Consider the following 18,516-nt stretch of genomic DNA (forward strand, 5'->3'; position numbering starts at 1 on the left):
CCAGAAAGTCTTAGTAGAGTAGTATTTTCGATTCACACCCACCTTGGAATCGCTTCTTTTTTTCATGAGATACTAAGCCGTTCTCAGACTTTTTTCTCTCTTTTCTGCTTTGAATAGTATTGATTAATAATGTGAATATTTCCGAAACGGTTTAAGATAACGATATGGGGTTTCTGGCATTCATTTTTTCTTGAAATTCCATATTGAAATCATGTATTGCATGACCACCTTCCTATTTAAAAAAATGAAGTTGCATTCAATATGGCGGATCCAGATATTTAAAATTATTGTAAAGTAGTTTTTTCAATTTGAATAAGATCCCCAATCACACCCACCATCAAATTACCTTTGTGTATGAGATATTAAGCCGTTCTCGGATTTTTCACCCATTCTGTAGATTCAGTGTGATGAACAATGTGAATATAATATAATATTTTGAGATTGTTGAATGTTTGTTTTTTGTTTCATCCCTAAACATTTATAGTACAGGCAATAAATGCTCTAAATAGGGTACAGTGGAAATGTCTGGCAGACTATCTTTGACCCCACAGCTCTGTTTAGGGTAATAAGTTGATAGACATTGATACCTCCCTCGCATTCGCTACCTTCCAGCCTGCCGCTCTGCTCTGCTCCCCACGCCACGCATCAACCAAATGAGTGGTTGACCCACCCGCCACCAGGGTGCGCCTCAGTCGCCGCCACCCGTTCCTGCGTTTCTATTGGCCGAGCACCGCCGGCCAATAGCAGCGCAGGTGAACTCGGGGACTGTGAATAAAAGGGGGCTACTCAGCTACCCTCGATAGCACTTGCTCACTAGCAGCCTTCCACTGAAGAGCCAGAAGAGACCACCAGCCGAGACTACTACCGAGACCAGGAGCAGAGCAGCGAGCAGGCCAATGAGGGAACCACGGCGAGACTAACCGCAACCTGAGGTGTCTTCCTTGTCTACTACCCAGCCGATGCCTAGGAGGAACCGAGCCGGCCGCCGAATCCAGAAGAGGAGGGCCCTAAGTCGGCTTTGCCAGGTGGAGGAGAGGCTGAGGCTGTACACCGCCGCGCCAGCTTCGTCCCAAGACTTAGCGCCCCAGCCTAACAGCTGGCGCGTGGTTCTGGATGCGCGGGTTGGGTGCCGAACCGACATCGGAGTGTGTGCAGCGGAAGCCTACGACCCTGCCGGCCCGGGGTTTGACCGAAGGCCCCTTCTAAACGAGGAAGTGGTCGAGGAGGTCCTCCCGGCGGAGATTCGGCACGACCTCTGGCTAGTAGATCACCCGGTCAGCCCTCTCCGTAGCCCGGGTAAACCAGAGTAGAGACTGCGAACCATTGACTTGAGCCCCTGCCGGCCTGCTCTCGCACCAGACGGACCTGCCCGGGACCCTCGCGCGGCGTGGTATCACGCCAGTCGACGACTACTAAACATCTAGCCTGCCTTGGTCCCTTTTAGGGCCACCAGCAACAATCTTGGTCCCTTTTCAGGGCCACCAGCAACAAATCTGGCCTTTTTCAGGGCCACCAAAAGCCATTTTTTCAGACAGTGGTAAGAAACCCCTCGCTCGACCCGACTGACTAGCCCAATTGATGAACGAGCCCCACCTTCCACGATATCAATTATTGGCGCCTGCCAACGTGGGGCCACTCACTGTATGGAGATACAGTAACCTGTTACCACTGTCAAAACTTTTTTTTCAAACAAAATGTCAACCTAAATTTTCAACTAAATGTATGTCTTAAATTTTTCATCTAAATGTATGTCTTGAATTTTTCACACAAAAAATTCAAACTTATTTTCTTTCAACAAAATGTGTCTCTGAATCTTTCAATTCAGAATACCTGTCTGGGAACAGGCAATTTCCCAGTGGCGCCCATAACACCTGAACATGGTAGCGACTAGAACCGGAGCCGGAGACAGTGGAGATACAACCACCGAAGATTCGATGCAGTCAACCAGCCAGCACACCGAGTCTACATTCGCCGGCTGGCCTGCACAGACCACCGGTCAAACCGACAGCAGCACGATGCAGCCGCCCGCTTCCACCAGCGAAACCGGGGCAACGCAGCCACCCGCCTTCACCAGGGAGCCCACTCGACCAACCACCCTGCAACCCAGCGCGCTGACCGTCAACCTGCCTGCTCCACCGTCAACCTCTAGTCACGCCACTACCGCAACCAGCAACATGGCCAACTTACCGGCTCCAGCCGTCAGCTACACCGGCAACCTCAGCCAGCTGACCAGCATAGCGACCCTGCTACCGTTCTTCCGCGGCAAGCTCCATGAAGACCCCATCACCTACATGCGACAGTGCACCGAGCTGCTACAGGGTCACCACATTCCCAGCTATACCTGGGTCATGCTTCTAAAAGCGCAACTACAAGACGACGCCGCCGCCTGGTGGAGAGAATATGGAGAATTCGTCACCACCTGGGAACAGTTCCTTGACCTACTTCAGGCCCGTTTCTCGGGAGCCCATAAAATCGCAGCCGCTCACACGGAATTTTATGGCACCACCCACAAACCGAACCAGCCAGTGGAGCGATTCATCTGTCAGAAGCTCCAACTACAGCAGTGCTTAGGAACCAACCTGGCTGAAGACGAGGTGATCGCCCTGCTCATCGGTCAGCTGAGTTCCGAGCTTCGCACCCTAGTTCGAGCTGCTCGTCCCACAAACTATGAAGAGCTGATCATGATCGCCAACGACCTGGAAACCGACCTCAACAGTCGACCAAAATATAAGCCACCTCAACCTACGGCACCCGCAGGGCCACCCCATCGAGAGCCGCCGCCGAGGTTCAACTACAACTAGCTTCCTCAGTGTCATTACTGCCCGGCCAAGCATTTTCATCGCGACTGCCCAGAACTCGCGAAGAAACGGCAGGGAAACGGTGATACTGGAGAGACTCGGACTCCACCCCTCCAGCACGGAAAGTAGGAGTCCACTACACTAACGATGAGGTGCAAGACCCGCAGCGCCAGCCTCGCAGGTCACCACCCCAACTACAAGCGATAACCATCACCGAACCGGCCAGCCAGTCATCCCTTGGTCACGCCACCGTGGATCCTGCCAGCGTCACCAAGCCACCTTCCAACGTCACCGAAGACCCTCGCTCTTCTCGGCTGACGGAGACTCTCCACGGTACCTAGCAGCCGCACCTCCACGGGCTATCAAGAATGACCCAGTACCAGTCATCACTCGGGTCACCGTCTAACAACAGCAACCGCGTCCGGCACACCCTTGCGCGTCAACCACCCAGCCGTCACTCATGACCGTCTCACTCACAACGGATCAATCGCCTACCCGTCACACCACCGTAGACCCTGCTAGCGTCGCTAAGTCTCCTTCCAATGTCACCGAAGACCCCTTGCTCTTCCCGGCTGACAGAGACACTCCACAGCACCCAGCAGCCGCACCTCTACTGGCCCGCGAGAGGACAGCATCACCAGCCGACGATGAGCGCATCATCGACCACCAGCCTGGGGAGGAACATGCAACTGTGACCCACACACACCCGCCACCTACCGGGATCGCTGTCATGGACGGAGTCACCAACACTGCCCTCGCCGCAGTCGACGACCAGGTCACCAACGCTGACCCAGCCGCATTCAGCCACCAGGTCACCAACACTGCCCCAGCCGCAGTCAGCCACCAGGTCACCAACACTGACCCAGCCGCTGTCAACCAGCCGGTCACCAACACTGCCCCAGCCGCAGTCAGCCACCAGGTCACCAACACTGCCCTGGCCGCAGTCACCGACAAGGTCACCAACACTGCCGCCCCAGTAGTCAACAACCACATCACCAGCCCTCCGCCCAGCCAAGCACCGAACCTAGCCGTGATCCAGATAGACGGACAGACTCTACCCTGGATCCCTGTCATCCTTGCGGGTAAACAACTACACGCTCTACTCGATTCAGCCGCAACGCACAACTTCGTGAGAGCTGCCCACCTCGACCACGGTACACGGATCCAACCGCTGAAGCTACCTGTACTGCTGGCCAACCGTCCCACTAGCTGCGAAACGGCCATACAATGACATCTGGAACTCCAGATCCAACAGCACATTCAAAATATTCCCTTCCTAGGTCTACCTGACCTACATGAAGACATCATCTTGGGACGACCATGGTTTTGGGAGAATAAGGCAGTGCTTGACTTTGAGCAAGACAGGCTAATCTACGGCAAGACGCAGCGAGATACGATCTTCTGGATAGCGCAACCACCAGTCTCAGTAGAGATGGACACTCACCTGGTTGACAAGTTACTAGAAGACACGCCCAGCGACCAGCACTGACGGTTAACAGTATTACTGCAACAACACGCAAAATTGTTCATGGAGCAGATGCCACCCTCCATCACCACGGCCGCCACCATGACAATTCAACTCAACAGCTCAGAAATACGCAGCCAGCGCCTTACTGATACTCACGGGAGAAACTGCAAATTATCGAGTCCGAAGTTGCCGCCCTCAAGGAACGCAACCTGGTAGAAGCCAGTGATTCGCCTTACAACTCTCCAATCGTCGTTGTCCCCAAGAAGGACGGCACATCACGGTTCTGCATCGATTACCGATGGCTGAATTCCATCACCGTTCCAGCCACAGCACCGCAGATGACCCTACAGGACATCATTCGAAGCCTGGGAACTTCAAAAATATTCAGCTCACTCGACCTACGGATGGGATACTGGCAGGTACCACTCGCACCCCAGTCTCGACCTTACACAGCCTTCACCACTCCCTACGGCGAAAAGCTACAATTTAAGGTCATGCCTTTCGGCCTACGAAATGCACCCAGCTGCTTCCAATCCATGATGAACAAGGTACTGAGTGGTTACGTCGACAAGTTCTGCTACGCTTATCTCGACGACATCATTGTGTACTCGGATACCTGGGAAGAACACTTACTCCACTTAGCCAAAGTGTTTGAATGGTTAAATCTATACAATCTCTCTGTCTCAGCAGCAAAATGCCAGATCGGCCGCAAGCAACTTGAATACCTCGGTCACATAATCACCTCCGAGGGCAACCAAGCAAAACCGCAGGCTATCCTAGCTGTGACTTCTGCCCAACCACCCACCACCAGAAAGAAACTGCGAGAATTTCTCGGAGTAGTCGGCTGGCTACGAGAATTTTTACCCAACGCCGCTGACGTTTGTGCGCCTCTGTCTGAGCTACTTAGCACAAAGACGCAATGGAAATGGTCACCAACAGAAGAGACAGCTTTCCACCGCCTACAAGCATTGACCGCCAACATCCAACCACTCTGTCGACCAGATTTCTCCAAGACCTTCATCCTACAGACAGACGCCAGCAAGGTTGGTATAGGGGCTGTCCTATACCAAGAAATCAACAATGACCGTAAGGTGATCGCATACGCCAGTGCCAAGCTGAACCACATGGAACAACAGTATCACAGTAACGAACAAGAGTGCCTTGCGGTTGTCTGGGCAATAAAGCGATATCGCCCTTACCTGGAAGGCAGGCCATTCATACTCCTTACCGACAATAAGGTGATTACCTGGTTACAAACTGCAAAGGACAGCCGCGCCAAACTCACTCGATGGGCCCTGCTCCTACAAGAATTTGACTTCACCCTAGAACACTGCCCGGGTAAAGAGAATCAGTTCGCCAATGCACTGTCACAGCAACCCGACAACGAAAAAGTTGAGGAGACCAGTCAACAACTAGAACGAACCATGCCTCCCGACATCCTGCCAGTCACCAGTGAACCTGCTACGCTAGCAAGCATCGCAACTGAAACTGAACTGTTAGAAGAGATTCGGAAGGCACAGGCCACAGACGACCAGATCAACGCGCAGGTGCAACGATGGGTGGAGATCGAACCCCGACCGTTGGAGGATCAACCGGGAACTGATCAAGTATTCCTCACCAGTTACCGCCTACACAACCGACTCTGGGAGAAGAAGACACGCGACGGTTGGCGAATGGTCATACCGCCCAACTTTCGCACCCGGCTACTGTTCTGCTATCATGATGATGATCTAATGGGACATCCAGGCTACGCCGAAACCTACCAAAACATCGCTACATACTACACTTGGCCCCGTATGAAGGCGCAGATAACCGCGTACGTGCAAAATTGCCTGCTGTGTAGCTGCTCAAAAGCGTACAACCGGAATCACGAACCTACGCAACGACCGCGACGGTCTACTAGACCATGGGAAACCATATGTCTCGATCTGATGGGCCCCTACCCACTCTCCAAGCGAAGAAATCGATTCATATTGGTCATCACTGATTCTTTCTCCAGGTGAATAGAAGCCTACCCGCTGCCTCACGGCGACAACAACACGATTGGCCGCACGATGGATACGCACCTGTTTCCCAGATGGGGATACCCAAAAATCCTACTCTCCGACAATGGCACTCAGTTTACGGGGAAACTATGGAACGAACTCTGCCTCAAATGGGGAGTCTTACACTACACCACGCCAATTTATCACCCCCGAGCCAACCCTACCAAGAGAAGGAACCAGGAACTCAAGAAGGGACTACGGATCTGCCTACAAGAACAACACCAAGAATGGGAGAACCAACTACCATCCGTGCTATTCACCCTGCGAAATCGACAGAACACGGCAACAAGATACAGCCCCAGTCAAATCCTGTTTGGCCAAACCCTTCCACGGCCAGGGGAATGGAGCCACTGGCCCGAAAATCAACTCGAACCGCACAAAGACCATATTAACCAGCGTCTACACACGCTAACTGCAATCCAACACGAAGCCATGTTGAACCAAGAAAATTATCTCAATAGGAAGGGAGACCCGATAGCCGAGACACAGCCTCGTTACCAGATCGGCAACCAGGTGCTCACACGGAATCATCAACTCTCAAACAAGGCTCAGAAATTCCATGCGGGCCTAGCACCCAGATGGAAGGGACCTTATACGGTCGCCCACAACCAAGGAGCTGTCTACTGGATCACCCGTGACAACGAGACCATCAAGGTGTACAAGACTCAACTACGCCCGGCTCCAACCACCGACCAGCAACATCGCTTGGAATAACAACCCACCTGTTGGGGGAGACCCTTCTAGTCTTATTTCTGTAATTATTGACCACAACCCACCTGTTGGGGGAGACCCTTCTGGTCTCACTTCTGTAAAATTATCGCCCAATGGCACTTTTGTATATTTTGTAAACATTGTATCTTGTTTTTTGCAATCAATAAATTCTCGCCGTGGCTACCTCAAACGGGGGGGGGGGGGGGAATTGATACCTCCCTCGCGTTCGCTACCTTTCAGCCTGCCGCTCTGCTCTGCTCCCCACGCCACGCATCAACCAAATGAGTGGTTGACCCACCCACCACCAGGGTGCGCCTCAGTCGCCACCACCTGTTCCTGCGTTTCTATTGGCCGAGCACCGCCAGCCAATAGCAGCACAGGTGAACTCGGGGACTGTGAATAAAAGGGGGCTACTCAGCTACCCTCGATAGCACTTGCTCACTAGCAGCCTTCCACTGAAGAGCCAGAAGAGACCACCAGCCGAGACCACTACCAGCCGAGACCACTACCGAGACCAGGAGCAGAGCAGCGAGCAGGCCAATGAGGGAACCACGGCGAGACTAACCGCAACCTGAGGTGTCTTCCTTGTCTACTACCCAGCCGATGCCTAGGAGGAACCGAGCCGGCCGCCGAATCCAGAAGAGGAGGGCCCTACGTCGGCTTCGCCAGGTGGAGGAGAGGCTGAGGCTGTACACCGCCGCGCCAGCTGCGCCCCAGCCTAACAGCTGGCGCGCGGTTCTGGATGCGCGGGTTGGGTGCCGAACCGACATCGGAGTGTGTGCAGCAGAAGCCTACGACCCTGCCGGCCCGGGGTTTGACCGAAGGCCCCTTCTAAACGAGGAAGTGGTCGAGGAGGTCCTCCCGGCGGAGATTCGGCACGACCTCTGGCTAGTAGATCACCCGGTCAGCCCTCTCCGTAGCCCGGGTACACCAGAGTGGAGACTGCGAACCATTGACTTGAGCCCCTGCCGGCCTGCTCTCGCACCAGACGGACCTGCCCGGGACCCTCGCGCGGCGTGGTATCACGCCAGTAGATGACTACTAAACATCTAGCCTGCCTTGGTCCCTTTTAGGGCCACCAGCAACAATCTTGGTCCCTTTTCAGGGCCACCAGCAACAAACTTGGCCTTTTTCAGGGCCACCAAAAGCCATTTTTTCAGACAGTGGTAACAAACCCCTCGCTCAACCCGACTGACTAGCCCAATTGATGAACAAGCCCCACCTTCCACGATATCAACATATATCAAGAGTCTCCACTCCTAGCCCCTGTTCTAAGGGGGGTGGGAATGGTTAAAATGTCAAAGGTAAATTTTTTTTAGGTTTTCGCATATATCTTGAAAAGTATGTGACTTATGGACATAACTATTCTATACGAGACTAGCCATTGTAAGGGCCAGTTTCCGAACTTGGGATTTAGCTACGTTCTAGACTTTAAACTGCTGGAGTCAGAAAATTGGCTTTCTGAAACGAAGTGTAGTCATAGTCCATGTTTAAATTACAAAAAAATAAAAAATAAAATTGAACACAAAATGAAAAAAATAGTGTAAAGTTTCAGATATTTTGAAATATTTAGGAATGTATCATTTCGACAAGGAAAAACGTTTCTAAATTATAGAAATGAGGAAAAAAAACTATCATAGAAACAATGACTACGCCCCATTTTGGAAAGCCAATTTTCTGACTCCAGCTGATTAAAGTCTAGAACTCATCTAAATCCTGAGCTTGTGAAACCGGCCCTAAAAATGCTTAGCTAGGAGTTGTTTCTCCTGCATGTGTTCTGGTATGTTTTTTCAAATCACCTAAGACAGCACTTTTATGGTCACAAAGCTAGCAGCTGAAAGGTTTTTCTCCTGTATGAGTTCTAATATGATTTTTCAAATTACTTGAATCAGCACATTTATATTCACAAAACTTGCAGCTGAAAGGTTTTTCTCCAGTATGTGTTCTGATATGTGCTTTCAAACTACCTAGCTGAGCACTTTTGAAGTCACAAATCTCGCAGCTGAAATGTTTTTCTCCTGTATGAGTTCTGATATGTCTTTTTAAACTACTTGAATCAGAACATTTAAATTCACAAAACTTGCAGCTGAAAGGTTTTTCTCCAGTATGTGTTCTGGTATGCTTCTTCAAAGCATCTGACCTAGCACTTTTGAAGTCACAAAACTCGCAGCTGAAATGTTTTTCTCCAGTATGTGTTCTGATATGCTTCTTCAAATCACCTGACCTAGCACTTTTGAAGTCACAAAACTCGCAGCTGAAAGGTTTTTCTCCTGTATGAGTTCTGATATGTTTTTTTAAACTACCTAGCTCAGAACTTTTGTAGTCACAAAACTTGCAATTGAATGGTTTTTCTCCAGTGTGTTTTCTAATGTGTACCTTCAAATGACTAAACCTTGGTGTTTTATAGCTACAGTGAGCACAGCTGTAGAGCTTGGTCTGTTCACCAGCCACAGATGACTCAGTGCACTTTTCCACTGGAGAGATTGAATGTTCATTCAGTCCACCCACTTCTGTTGCATAGTCTCGGCCAGATGTGCTGCAGTTTGAAGGCCATATTTCTGGTTCACTCTTCACTGCACTTCCTTCAGCCTCTTGATCGTCTGTAATGATTAATAATAACATAATTATTAAGTTACATGTATGTTAGGGAGTGAGTTTTCTTTTATCACCTCCTATTGTAGATAGCTGTGTTTCAAGTCCTTCCAGCATATCTGATACAATATTATTAATTCTTAATTCTCAGTAATAATTATCAATGATACCTTTATCAATAATGATCTAAATATATCTTTTTTGTCAAGAGAATATTTTTTGTAATATGATATTGAATTGTCATGTTGTTACATAGAGACAGTGGTAATAAAAGTTGAATTAATCAGAGGAAATTAATGAGATTAAAGAAGTTCAAATTTTTAAAAAGTTGTAGGCAATCATCTTTAGATTGCAACCAACCAGGTGAAGAATGGAATGTTGGTATAGGGAAAAAACTCCTGGACCAAGTAAAGGACACATGAGTTGGTTTGCCCAACCAGCATACTTTGGGACACACAATAAGCTTCAGTTGACGTGTGAGGTTCTTTTAACCTTTGTATCTTTGAATCCGTCCCTTCAAAAACATAAACAACTTTAGATTGATTTATGCGATTTTATGGGATAATCTGAACACACTACACATTTGTTCTGTACATGTGCATGGTTGACATGTGGCAGACAGCCCATTTAGGGGTAGAATTTACACAGGAGTTCCACTCCCAAACATCAAACCACTTCATGTGAGAAAGCTGGCCACAATCTAATCACCCAAGCAAGGAGTGTAGACCCTGGTCAATCAGGAATCGGTTAGTAATAGAATGCATCTCACCATATGCCTCCTCTTTGATGAAGATCATGTTGTAGCCAGGGATTAGATAATGTTGTTGGCTGCAATCATCTTCCACTGCAGCTGGTTGCTGGCTGCTATCATCCTCCTCCTCCTCCTCCTCCTCCTTTTTAACAGTAACTGTCGCCATCTGCAACACATACACATTCACAATCAATGCCAGGACTTGTATTATTATCATAGACTACATTATTCACAGTGGTTTATGAGATCATTAATTTCAGATGACTAGCAAACTGTATTGTAGAAGGGTGATTGTAACAGATTTAGGGTGAATAGCTTTTTTATGATGTGAAATGAAAAGTGTAGGAATAAGAAGTAACATTTACCAACAGTATATATTGCAATATTGTTTTGTTAAATAATTATATTTCTATATTGTAAAATACGTTCTGGCGAAGTTGTGGAGCTGGAAAAGGATAGCACTATCTGCTTTGTCAAATAGACAAGGATAGCAACATAAATGTTAATCAATTACTACCATTATAACGTGGACCTTACTGCAGCAGACTTAATTGTGGAAGAGTTGGAAAAATAGGGTGATTTTACAATACTGTTACCCAGTTTTGAATAATTTATAAAACAGAAATTAAGATGCCACTAAACTGGTTAACTGGAATTTTGCATAAAGATTCTTGATTTGTTAAGGATGATTGTGGGCCTTTCTTTCATTTTTATTGGTCAATTGATAACAGTCTTTAAGATAAAACGAATTATATAATTTGTAATACAGTGCCTACATATGATAAAATACTCAACCAAAAAGTCTTTATATAGTAAAATATTACAAGTGGTTATATTTCCAACAGCAAGAAAATATAAAACTAAATTCAATCGATTTAAGCTTTTAACAGACCATTGCAGAGCACGGGTAGCACCTGCACGTAAATAGATGGAATATGAACATATATAATCTGTGGATAACATGTTTCTACTATGACTTATTGAGACATGAAAGACTCGAGTTGAAATAACTGGAACAGATCATTCAAAAACTGGTAACAGATACTCTATAGAATGGAAAACAACATAATCAAAAGACACAATAGTCAAAAGTGTTGTTGGTATCCTACAATGAAAATATGTATGGTACACAACAGTTAACAAGATTTTACTTGACAACAAGAAATTTGAAATAATATTGAATACAGTTTATAAGCAAATGGAAATGACTTTCAAAAACTTTTAAACAGTCACACTCCTCTCACCTGGTATGGACATAAATTCTGTTGATTGTGGCCTTCAAATAAATCCTCCAACCTTACTAATACTACTTTGGCTGTTCTACCACCTGAAATACAAACAAGCACATGAGATCCACTACAGTGTTGTGAACAGAGCCAACACAAACTTAAGGGTATTTAGTAAATTGAATTTAAGTAAATTCAGTAGAAAGGGATATTTACGTTATTCAAGAGAAAAGGCCGGAAAGAAAACATAAGAAGAATGTAAAAGGTCAAGGAGAGACAGAAGAGGAGGAGGAGTAGAAGGAGGAGGTGGAGGAGGATGATGTAGCGGGTGAAGAGGATAAGGTGAGAAAGGAAGAGGAGGTACAAGAGAATGAGGAGGAAGAGTTGAAGGACCAGTGGGAAGATGAGGAGATGGGAGAGGAGTAAGATGTGGATGAGAAGAAGAGAGAAGAGAAAGCAGTGGAAGAATATGAGGTGGAAGAGGATGAGGAGAAAAAGAAGGATGGGAGGGATTACAATGGGGAGGAAGGTGTACAAAGTAAAATCCAAAAACTAAAAATTACATATATATTGTTGAGGTGAAAATCTATACACATTGCCAATCATGAATATATATTTAATAATAAAAAATAATATTCCATGGCATATCAAACCTATTAAATTCAGGATTGATCATAATTAGCAATGAAACAAATATAAATATTAGTTCTGTTAGTGAACCTGGTTAGATAATTTGCATCACAGCTATCTACTATGGAAAACATTGGAAATGAATAAGTGGCAACAATACAATCATATCATTTCCACTGATTTCATAGGGTGAATGTCACAACAGTGTTTGCACACCCCACTGTCAGCTGCTCTCATTTCAGGAGATTTCTAAATGTTCATGAGACAGGCCCTGTGATTGGTGCAGTTGAAGGCTACTTGAAACACACAGCTAATGAGAATAATGAAAAATGCAAATACAAGTTGAATTATGAATTATGTACTACACATCAACAATGTTATCACTATACTTACCACACACTTCTCTTTCAATGGCCTTAGTCAACCTGGATTCTGATTTTCCACTCAATGAATTGTGCTCTGAGACTGGTGATTGGCTATCTGTTCTCTTGTCACATGTGGACATCTGCGATGAATTAGAATGTTTCCAGTTACCCAGAGCATTTCAAAGTGGCTTCAAGAATTGAAAACTCGCATAGTAGATTGCTACTAGTCCAGTCAAGGAAAGGTTACAGAGGGAAAAGTTGAAGGTGTGGAACCGCTGAGTTGACACTTGTTGCAGCAATAAAAATTTCACTCCCTGCATTGAAGATTCTATAACAATGAAAGGAAAACTTGGAAAAGTAAAATAATACATTATTTCAAAGAGAATTTGATGCTCTACAAACCTACGATGAGTAAATATTTTTATGATGCATTGTTGAAGAGTTATAAGCCCTGAAAGAGCTAAACATCAAAAACCTGTTATTTGAACAATCACACACCTTCAAGAGCGAATACCTCGGGAACTGTTGGGAATATCACAAAACTCCACTGAACAAATAGTGTAGAGAATCTATCAAGCTTAATTTTTGAATTGTTTATTATCTCGGTTGAACGCATTGTTCTCAAGATATGAGCGTGGAAGCATAAAACTGAAAAATGAAACTTTTAAACCACCCTAATCCCCTTATCACATGAGTTAGAAATGAGGACTCTTGATATGTTCTCCTTCCAACTAGTCTCAACAAAGCTGCAAAGGCGAAAATTTTGTTTAAATCATTCCCTACAAATTCCTTTGTCAATTGGTCTATTGTTGCAATAATGGAGATTTCAAAAAAAAATGTACCTTTAAACCACCCCCACCCCCTTAGCACAGGGGGTAGGGGTGGATACTTTTGATATGTTTACCACCTTACTTCCCTAAACAGAACTGCGGGGTCAAAAATTGTCTTCCAAACATTTCCCTCTACACCCTTTTTTGAGAATTCATTGCCTGGACTATAAATGGATATCAATTTTAGTAGTGACATTAATCTATTGACCATAAAATAATTAATGAATTTTAAGGGATCTGGCATGAACTAAAAATTGTTTCCAGGCAGCTGAGATCAACGTGTTAATATGTCCATCTACAACAATGGCGTGGATGAGAAAAATATCTTGCCCAGACCAGTATTCGAACCCAGGTCTCTGAATTATAGAGCTAACATCTAATCGACTTGACTATGGCCACTTCAGATCAGATTAATCTACTTTTATTCAGATCCTGGAGAATGATAACATTTGCTTGGGGCAACCATAGAGAAAGGATAGCTCAAGAAAATGTACCATGGTATTGGTTTTTTTTTGTTCAAAATTTCACTGTTTACTCAAGCTAATAGACCACATACTGGTAGCTCTTTTTCGTGAAACTATCTTAGCCATGTGTTGCTTTCAGTTTCTCTTACTGTACAATTCATACACTCTTAACCAGCCTCAACAATAATTATCAACAATCATAGGCTTGGACAAACAAAATATCATCTTTGGAATTTAGAACTTAAAATCCCTATAGGATATCTTTCATGACATTTTTTCTCTGTGCAACTTGGTAACTATGTACCATAATTATGATGAACAAGTGTATTTGAATTGAAATTCATACTATAAACAGAGATATTGTGGATTTTCTCGATATAAAGGTGAAATAAAAACGAGATAGTCAGTATCACATGATTATGAGGAATTTGACACAATATTGTTCAATTGACTTACGTTTGACTTATCCTCATAGTCTAATTCAGCCTTCAAGGATAATTCATGGTCACTTCTGTCAATATGCATTGGAGCATTCAGGATTGCTTCAATTTCTTCCTTGATCTGAAATCCATTAAAAGTCTACTAAAAAAGTGAAAAAATGATTATATATTTATCAGTAACCTCCAATCAGAGAACACCGCGAACAGCAGTGGCGGCTCCTCTTAAGGTTGCAAGGTTGCACAGCCCCCAACAAATCAGGCAACAGAAAAAGACTTTCCTTTTTTTAAAACGTCTAATTAATACCTCAATTTGATGGTCATATTATTGAAAATTATTTTATCAATTCCAACAAAATTCATACAGCAGAAAGCCAGAACAGATAGTCAAACATTTTGAATTTGTTTGGTCTGAAGAAGGAACGCATAGCATTTGCAACCCCCTATGATGTGTCGCTTATATGGGAGAATAGCATTGGAAGCCTTAAGTGCTGGCAAACCAGTTGGTTGCTATGACAACGGAAGGCTTTTTGAGGATCGCATGGTTGCAGCGATCCTATAACCAGTCATTGTATAGAAACTAACAATACAATACCAAAAATATCGATCTATGAAGACTGTCTTTGTATCGATAGTCAATAGTATCACACTAAATATGACAGACCATGTTGAAGTTTTTTGTTTTGATTTGAGGATTGTAAGTGATGGAGTAGGTTGATAGACGTATGTGTAATAAACGAGGATATGTTAGTGATCATCTAATAAACAAAAGCTATATTTATTCTATTGAAAATTTATTGGATGGTTGGATATTTAGTTCATAGCAATTGAAAATGGAATTGAACTTGAGAAGTTTGTAAGACCTACAAATCTTGAGAATGCCACACAAGCTGTAAGGGTTTGCATGAGTGTAAGTTGAAAAAAAAATTGTGCTATTGCATTTCCAGGCTAATAACATTTAGACTGATCTTATTTAAAACAGTTTTGGGCTTTCTATTTCTATTGTATTGTTTGAATCTTGTAACTTATTCATTTCACTTATTGTTATGTCTTACAGTGACTTGAAAAATGATATAATTCAAGTTTTATGTAATGACAATTTTAAAATCCCTATTTATTGCATTCTTATTTACTATCAAATTTGGGATTGGTATCTGCAACCTCCAAACTATATTTACACCAGCCGCCACTGGCGAACAGTGAACACAAACTGTGACTATCACAATATTGAAGATTGTTGAATGTAATTACTAGAAATACAAAAAATTTTGAAGCTCAAGTTACTGAGATAATAAATAAAATGATATAAAAAACCTACTGCTTCAATTATAGAGAATAAGTTTTGAGACACTTCTACACTGAATAAAACAAGACTAGACTTGGACAAAATATCAGTGTTCTGCAGAATTGTTATGTTTTCATGCATGCTCACTTGACTGTTCAATGTATTCAATTTGTCAAGACTGTCAATACAGAGTTGTCTGATTTATATATAGGCCTAAACTATTCAGTAGATGGGTTTAGATGTTAAGATTGAAATTTTTGCTCAGCTTATAAACAGCTACTAAGATATTTTGACAAAGTCTAGATTTGTTTTACCTATAGGCCTATAGAGTATACACCTAATCTTGAGTTAGGTACATCATTATAAGTGTGGTATTTGGTGATGGCGAGATGACCAGTTTCCATTGTTTTGATCATTACATTTTCCAGAGCCATCTACTCTCATACAGTAATGTACTTATTGTATAAATCAATAAATAAATCTTGTTGAACTTTGTGTATTATGTGTTTACTGACGAAATTATCTAGTATAAGGCTGGTCAATTATTGAATGAATTGTGTGAAACATGAACATGTTTTTATAGATCTATCGAACATTTTACTTGCTCTATTGACTATCACTTGAATATGTATTATATTGCAATTGCTCTAATTTAGCATTAGAGAGGATATAAATGGCCATAATCATAAATAATAATGTAATGTATTTTTGAAATAAGTTAAACTGAGTTTTAGGTTATTTTAGTCTATTGAAATTTAATAATTACCGTATACAATTTTCAAGTAGGCTACTTACTTCTGACTCCATTCTAGTATTTTTTATTCGAATTAATAATGAGCTGTTCAATAAACTACCAAACTATAATAATTACATGACAGCACCAGCCAAGGGCCAACGAGCCAAGACATGATTTGAAAAATTTCTTGATATTTACCCAACGAGCTATTATAGTAAACTATAGAGCGGCTGAGTCACGCTGAGTGGCCACTATTCCTGTTACGAATTGAACATAACAGCCATGACAGAGAGTGGCAAGAAGCGGCGGGAAATTTGAATGGCCCTATTGTTATAATGGGAACTTGCATAAAATACAAGGCGCAAATCAGTTATATTTAATAAAAGCAGGCGCAGTCGCAGGAGATTGCTTGCGGCGACTGCGCAGGTTGACTGCTCCGTTTCACTCTCTCTCCAGGTGAATGCCTTCCGGGGTTGCTCGCCACTGCTCCTATTCGTGCTCTTTCCAGACGACCGTGAACCGAAACGAACGCTCTCACTCGCACTCATTGTGAGCGCATAACGTGGGAATGTAACACAGTTTCTTGAAGTGTCACCCGGCAAACCAATTTATAAGACGTTATCACGTCAATAACTACATTGAATTTTTATTGAGCATTTTACATGTATGTATTACAGTTGTTATGCATCCATAAAATTGACTGTTTGAATTGCTTTACTTGAAGCCTTAGTTACATTGTTGATACTGCTTAGCCGTACAAGTGCTCTACAAGTTAAAAAGCCATACTGTAACTGCAAAATTATTATGATTTTAGAGATTGGATTTTTATGTTATTTTGAACAAAGAATTCGAAAAACCAGTTTATGTTGACGTTTCTTTGATACCAACTTATGGTACTTATTCACTTAGTATCTACAATATCTCCAAGTTCAAAACAAGAAGGAAAAGTATGATAGGTAGTCAAAAAAAGAACAAAGTAACTTGAGGACGCTATTGGACGGTAATATTTCTGTCATATTCAGATCATATGAAATAAGCAAAGACCTTAAAGATTATCTCTTTAAGGTCTTTGGAAATAAGTTGTAGGAAATTATTTTTTCATGTCATAGAACTATTACCGCCTAATACCGGCCTAACATCACACAATAACAGGCATAACATGATCATACAAATATAAGCTAATGTCTATGTTCATTCCAGTCAAGTTTTTATATCATCATCATCATCATTATTTATATATATATATATATATATATATATATAATATATATATATATATATATATAAAGAACTGAGGCAAAGAACTGGCTTAAAGACATATACACACGTGTATGGAGGATAGGGAAATTATGTTTGACGCATCATCACGTCTGAACTACTGGACTGATTTACTTGAAATGCTGCTTATAAATTCTTAATCAACCGAGGATTCTTATTGGCCTATTTTCAATTCTTCTGGACTTCATTACGTCAAGTTTTAAAATAGACCCTTGCAAAGCACGGGTTACATGCTGGTGATATATATATATATATATCACCAGCATGTAACCCGTGCTTTGCAAGGGTCTATTTTAAAACTTGACATATATATATATATATATATATATATATATATATATATAATATATATATATATATATATATCACCAGCATGTAACCCGTGCTTTGCAAGGGTCTATTTTAAAACTTGACGTAATGAAGTCCAGAAGAATTGAAAATAGGCCAATAAGAATCCTCGGTTGATTAAGAATTTATAAGCAGCATTTCAAGTAAATCAGTCCAGTAGTTCAGACGTGATGATGCGTCAAACATAATTTCCCTATCCTCCATACACGTGTGTATATGTCTTTAAGCCAGTTCTTTCCTCTATTATAGTATAGAAGATGATAGATGGATGGATATATCATCCATTTTATCTATCATCTTCTATACTATAATAAAGGAAATGAATGAGAATACACTTTGAAAGGTTTGAGATATCGATGTGCGGTTTTCACCATACCTTTTCTCTGGAAATCCTGTATCGGAATCATGTATCATATGACCACCTTTCAACTAAAAAAAGGAGTTTGTATTCAAAATGGTGGTTCCAAAATGGCAGAAAAAATTTGGGTGCGACGGAAAACCTGTTTTTATTATTCGAAGAGGATCCCCAATCATACCTATCTTCTAATTTCC

The 18,516-nt window shown here is 43.0% G+C and overlaps 2 protein-coding genes across 11 annotated transcripts in view; one reads left to right on the forward strand and one right to left on the reverse strand.

Moving 5' to 3' along the window:
• Window positions 1-18,516, reverse strand: part of LOC111054622 (gastrula zinc finger protein XlCGF57.1) — a 721,792-nt gene that overhangs the window by 188,889 nt on the left and 514,387 nt on the right. For 7 of the 10 annotated variants that reach the window (XR_005572894.1, XR_005572895.1, XM_039440924.1 and 4 more), the window contains exon 5: window positions 10,384-10,531. The exons of 1 other annotated variant lie outside the window; for it this stretch is intronic. Coding sequence is in view for 7 of the 9 variants with exons in the window: in XM_039440924.1 (XP_039296858.1) it covers window positions 10,384-10,531 (148 nt within the window). In the remaining 2 variants the exon portion in view is untranslated. Of the gene's footprint in view, window positions 1-10,383; window positions 10,532-12,614; window positions 12,727-14,336; window positions 14,442-16,397; window positions 16,536-18,516 lie in introns of those variants that run through there. 2 more of the 10 variants (XM_039440914.1, XM_039440915.1) reach the window with 1 other exon arrangement.
• LOC111060042 (gastrula zinc finger protein XlCGF57.1-like) overlaps window positions 1-18,516 on the forward strand; it is a 410,286-nt gene that overhangs the window by 23,817 nt on the left and 367,953 nt on the right. The gene's annotated exons all lie outside the window — the stretch shown is intronic.

Source organism: Nilaparvata lugens, chromosome 14, assembly GCF_014356525.2.
Source record: "Nilaparvata lugens isolate BPH chromosome 14, ASM1435652v1, whole genome shotgun sequence".
Taxonomy (NCBI): domain Eukaryota; kingdom Metazoa; phylum Arthropoda; class Insecta; order Hemiptera; family Delphacidae; genus Nilaparvata; species Nilaparvata lugens.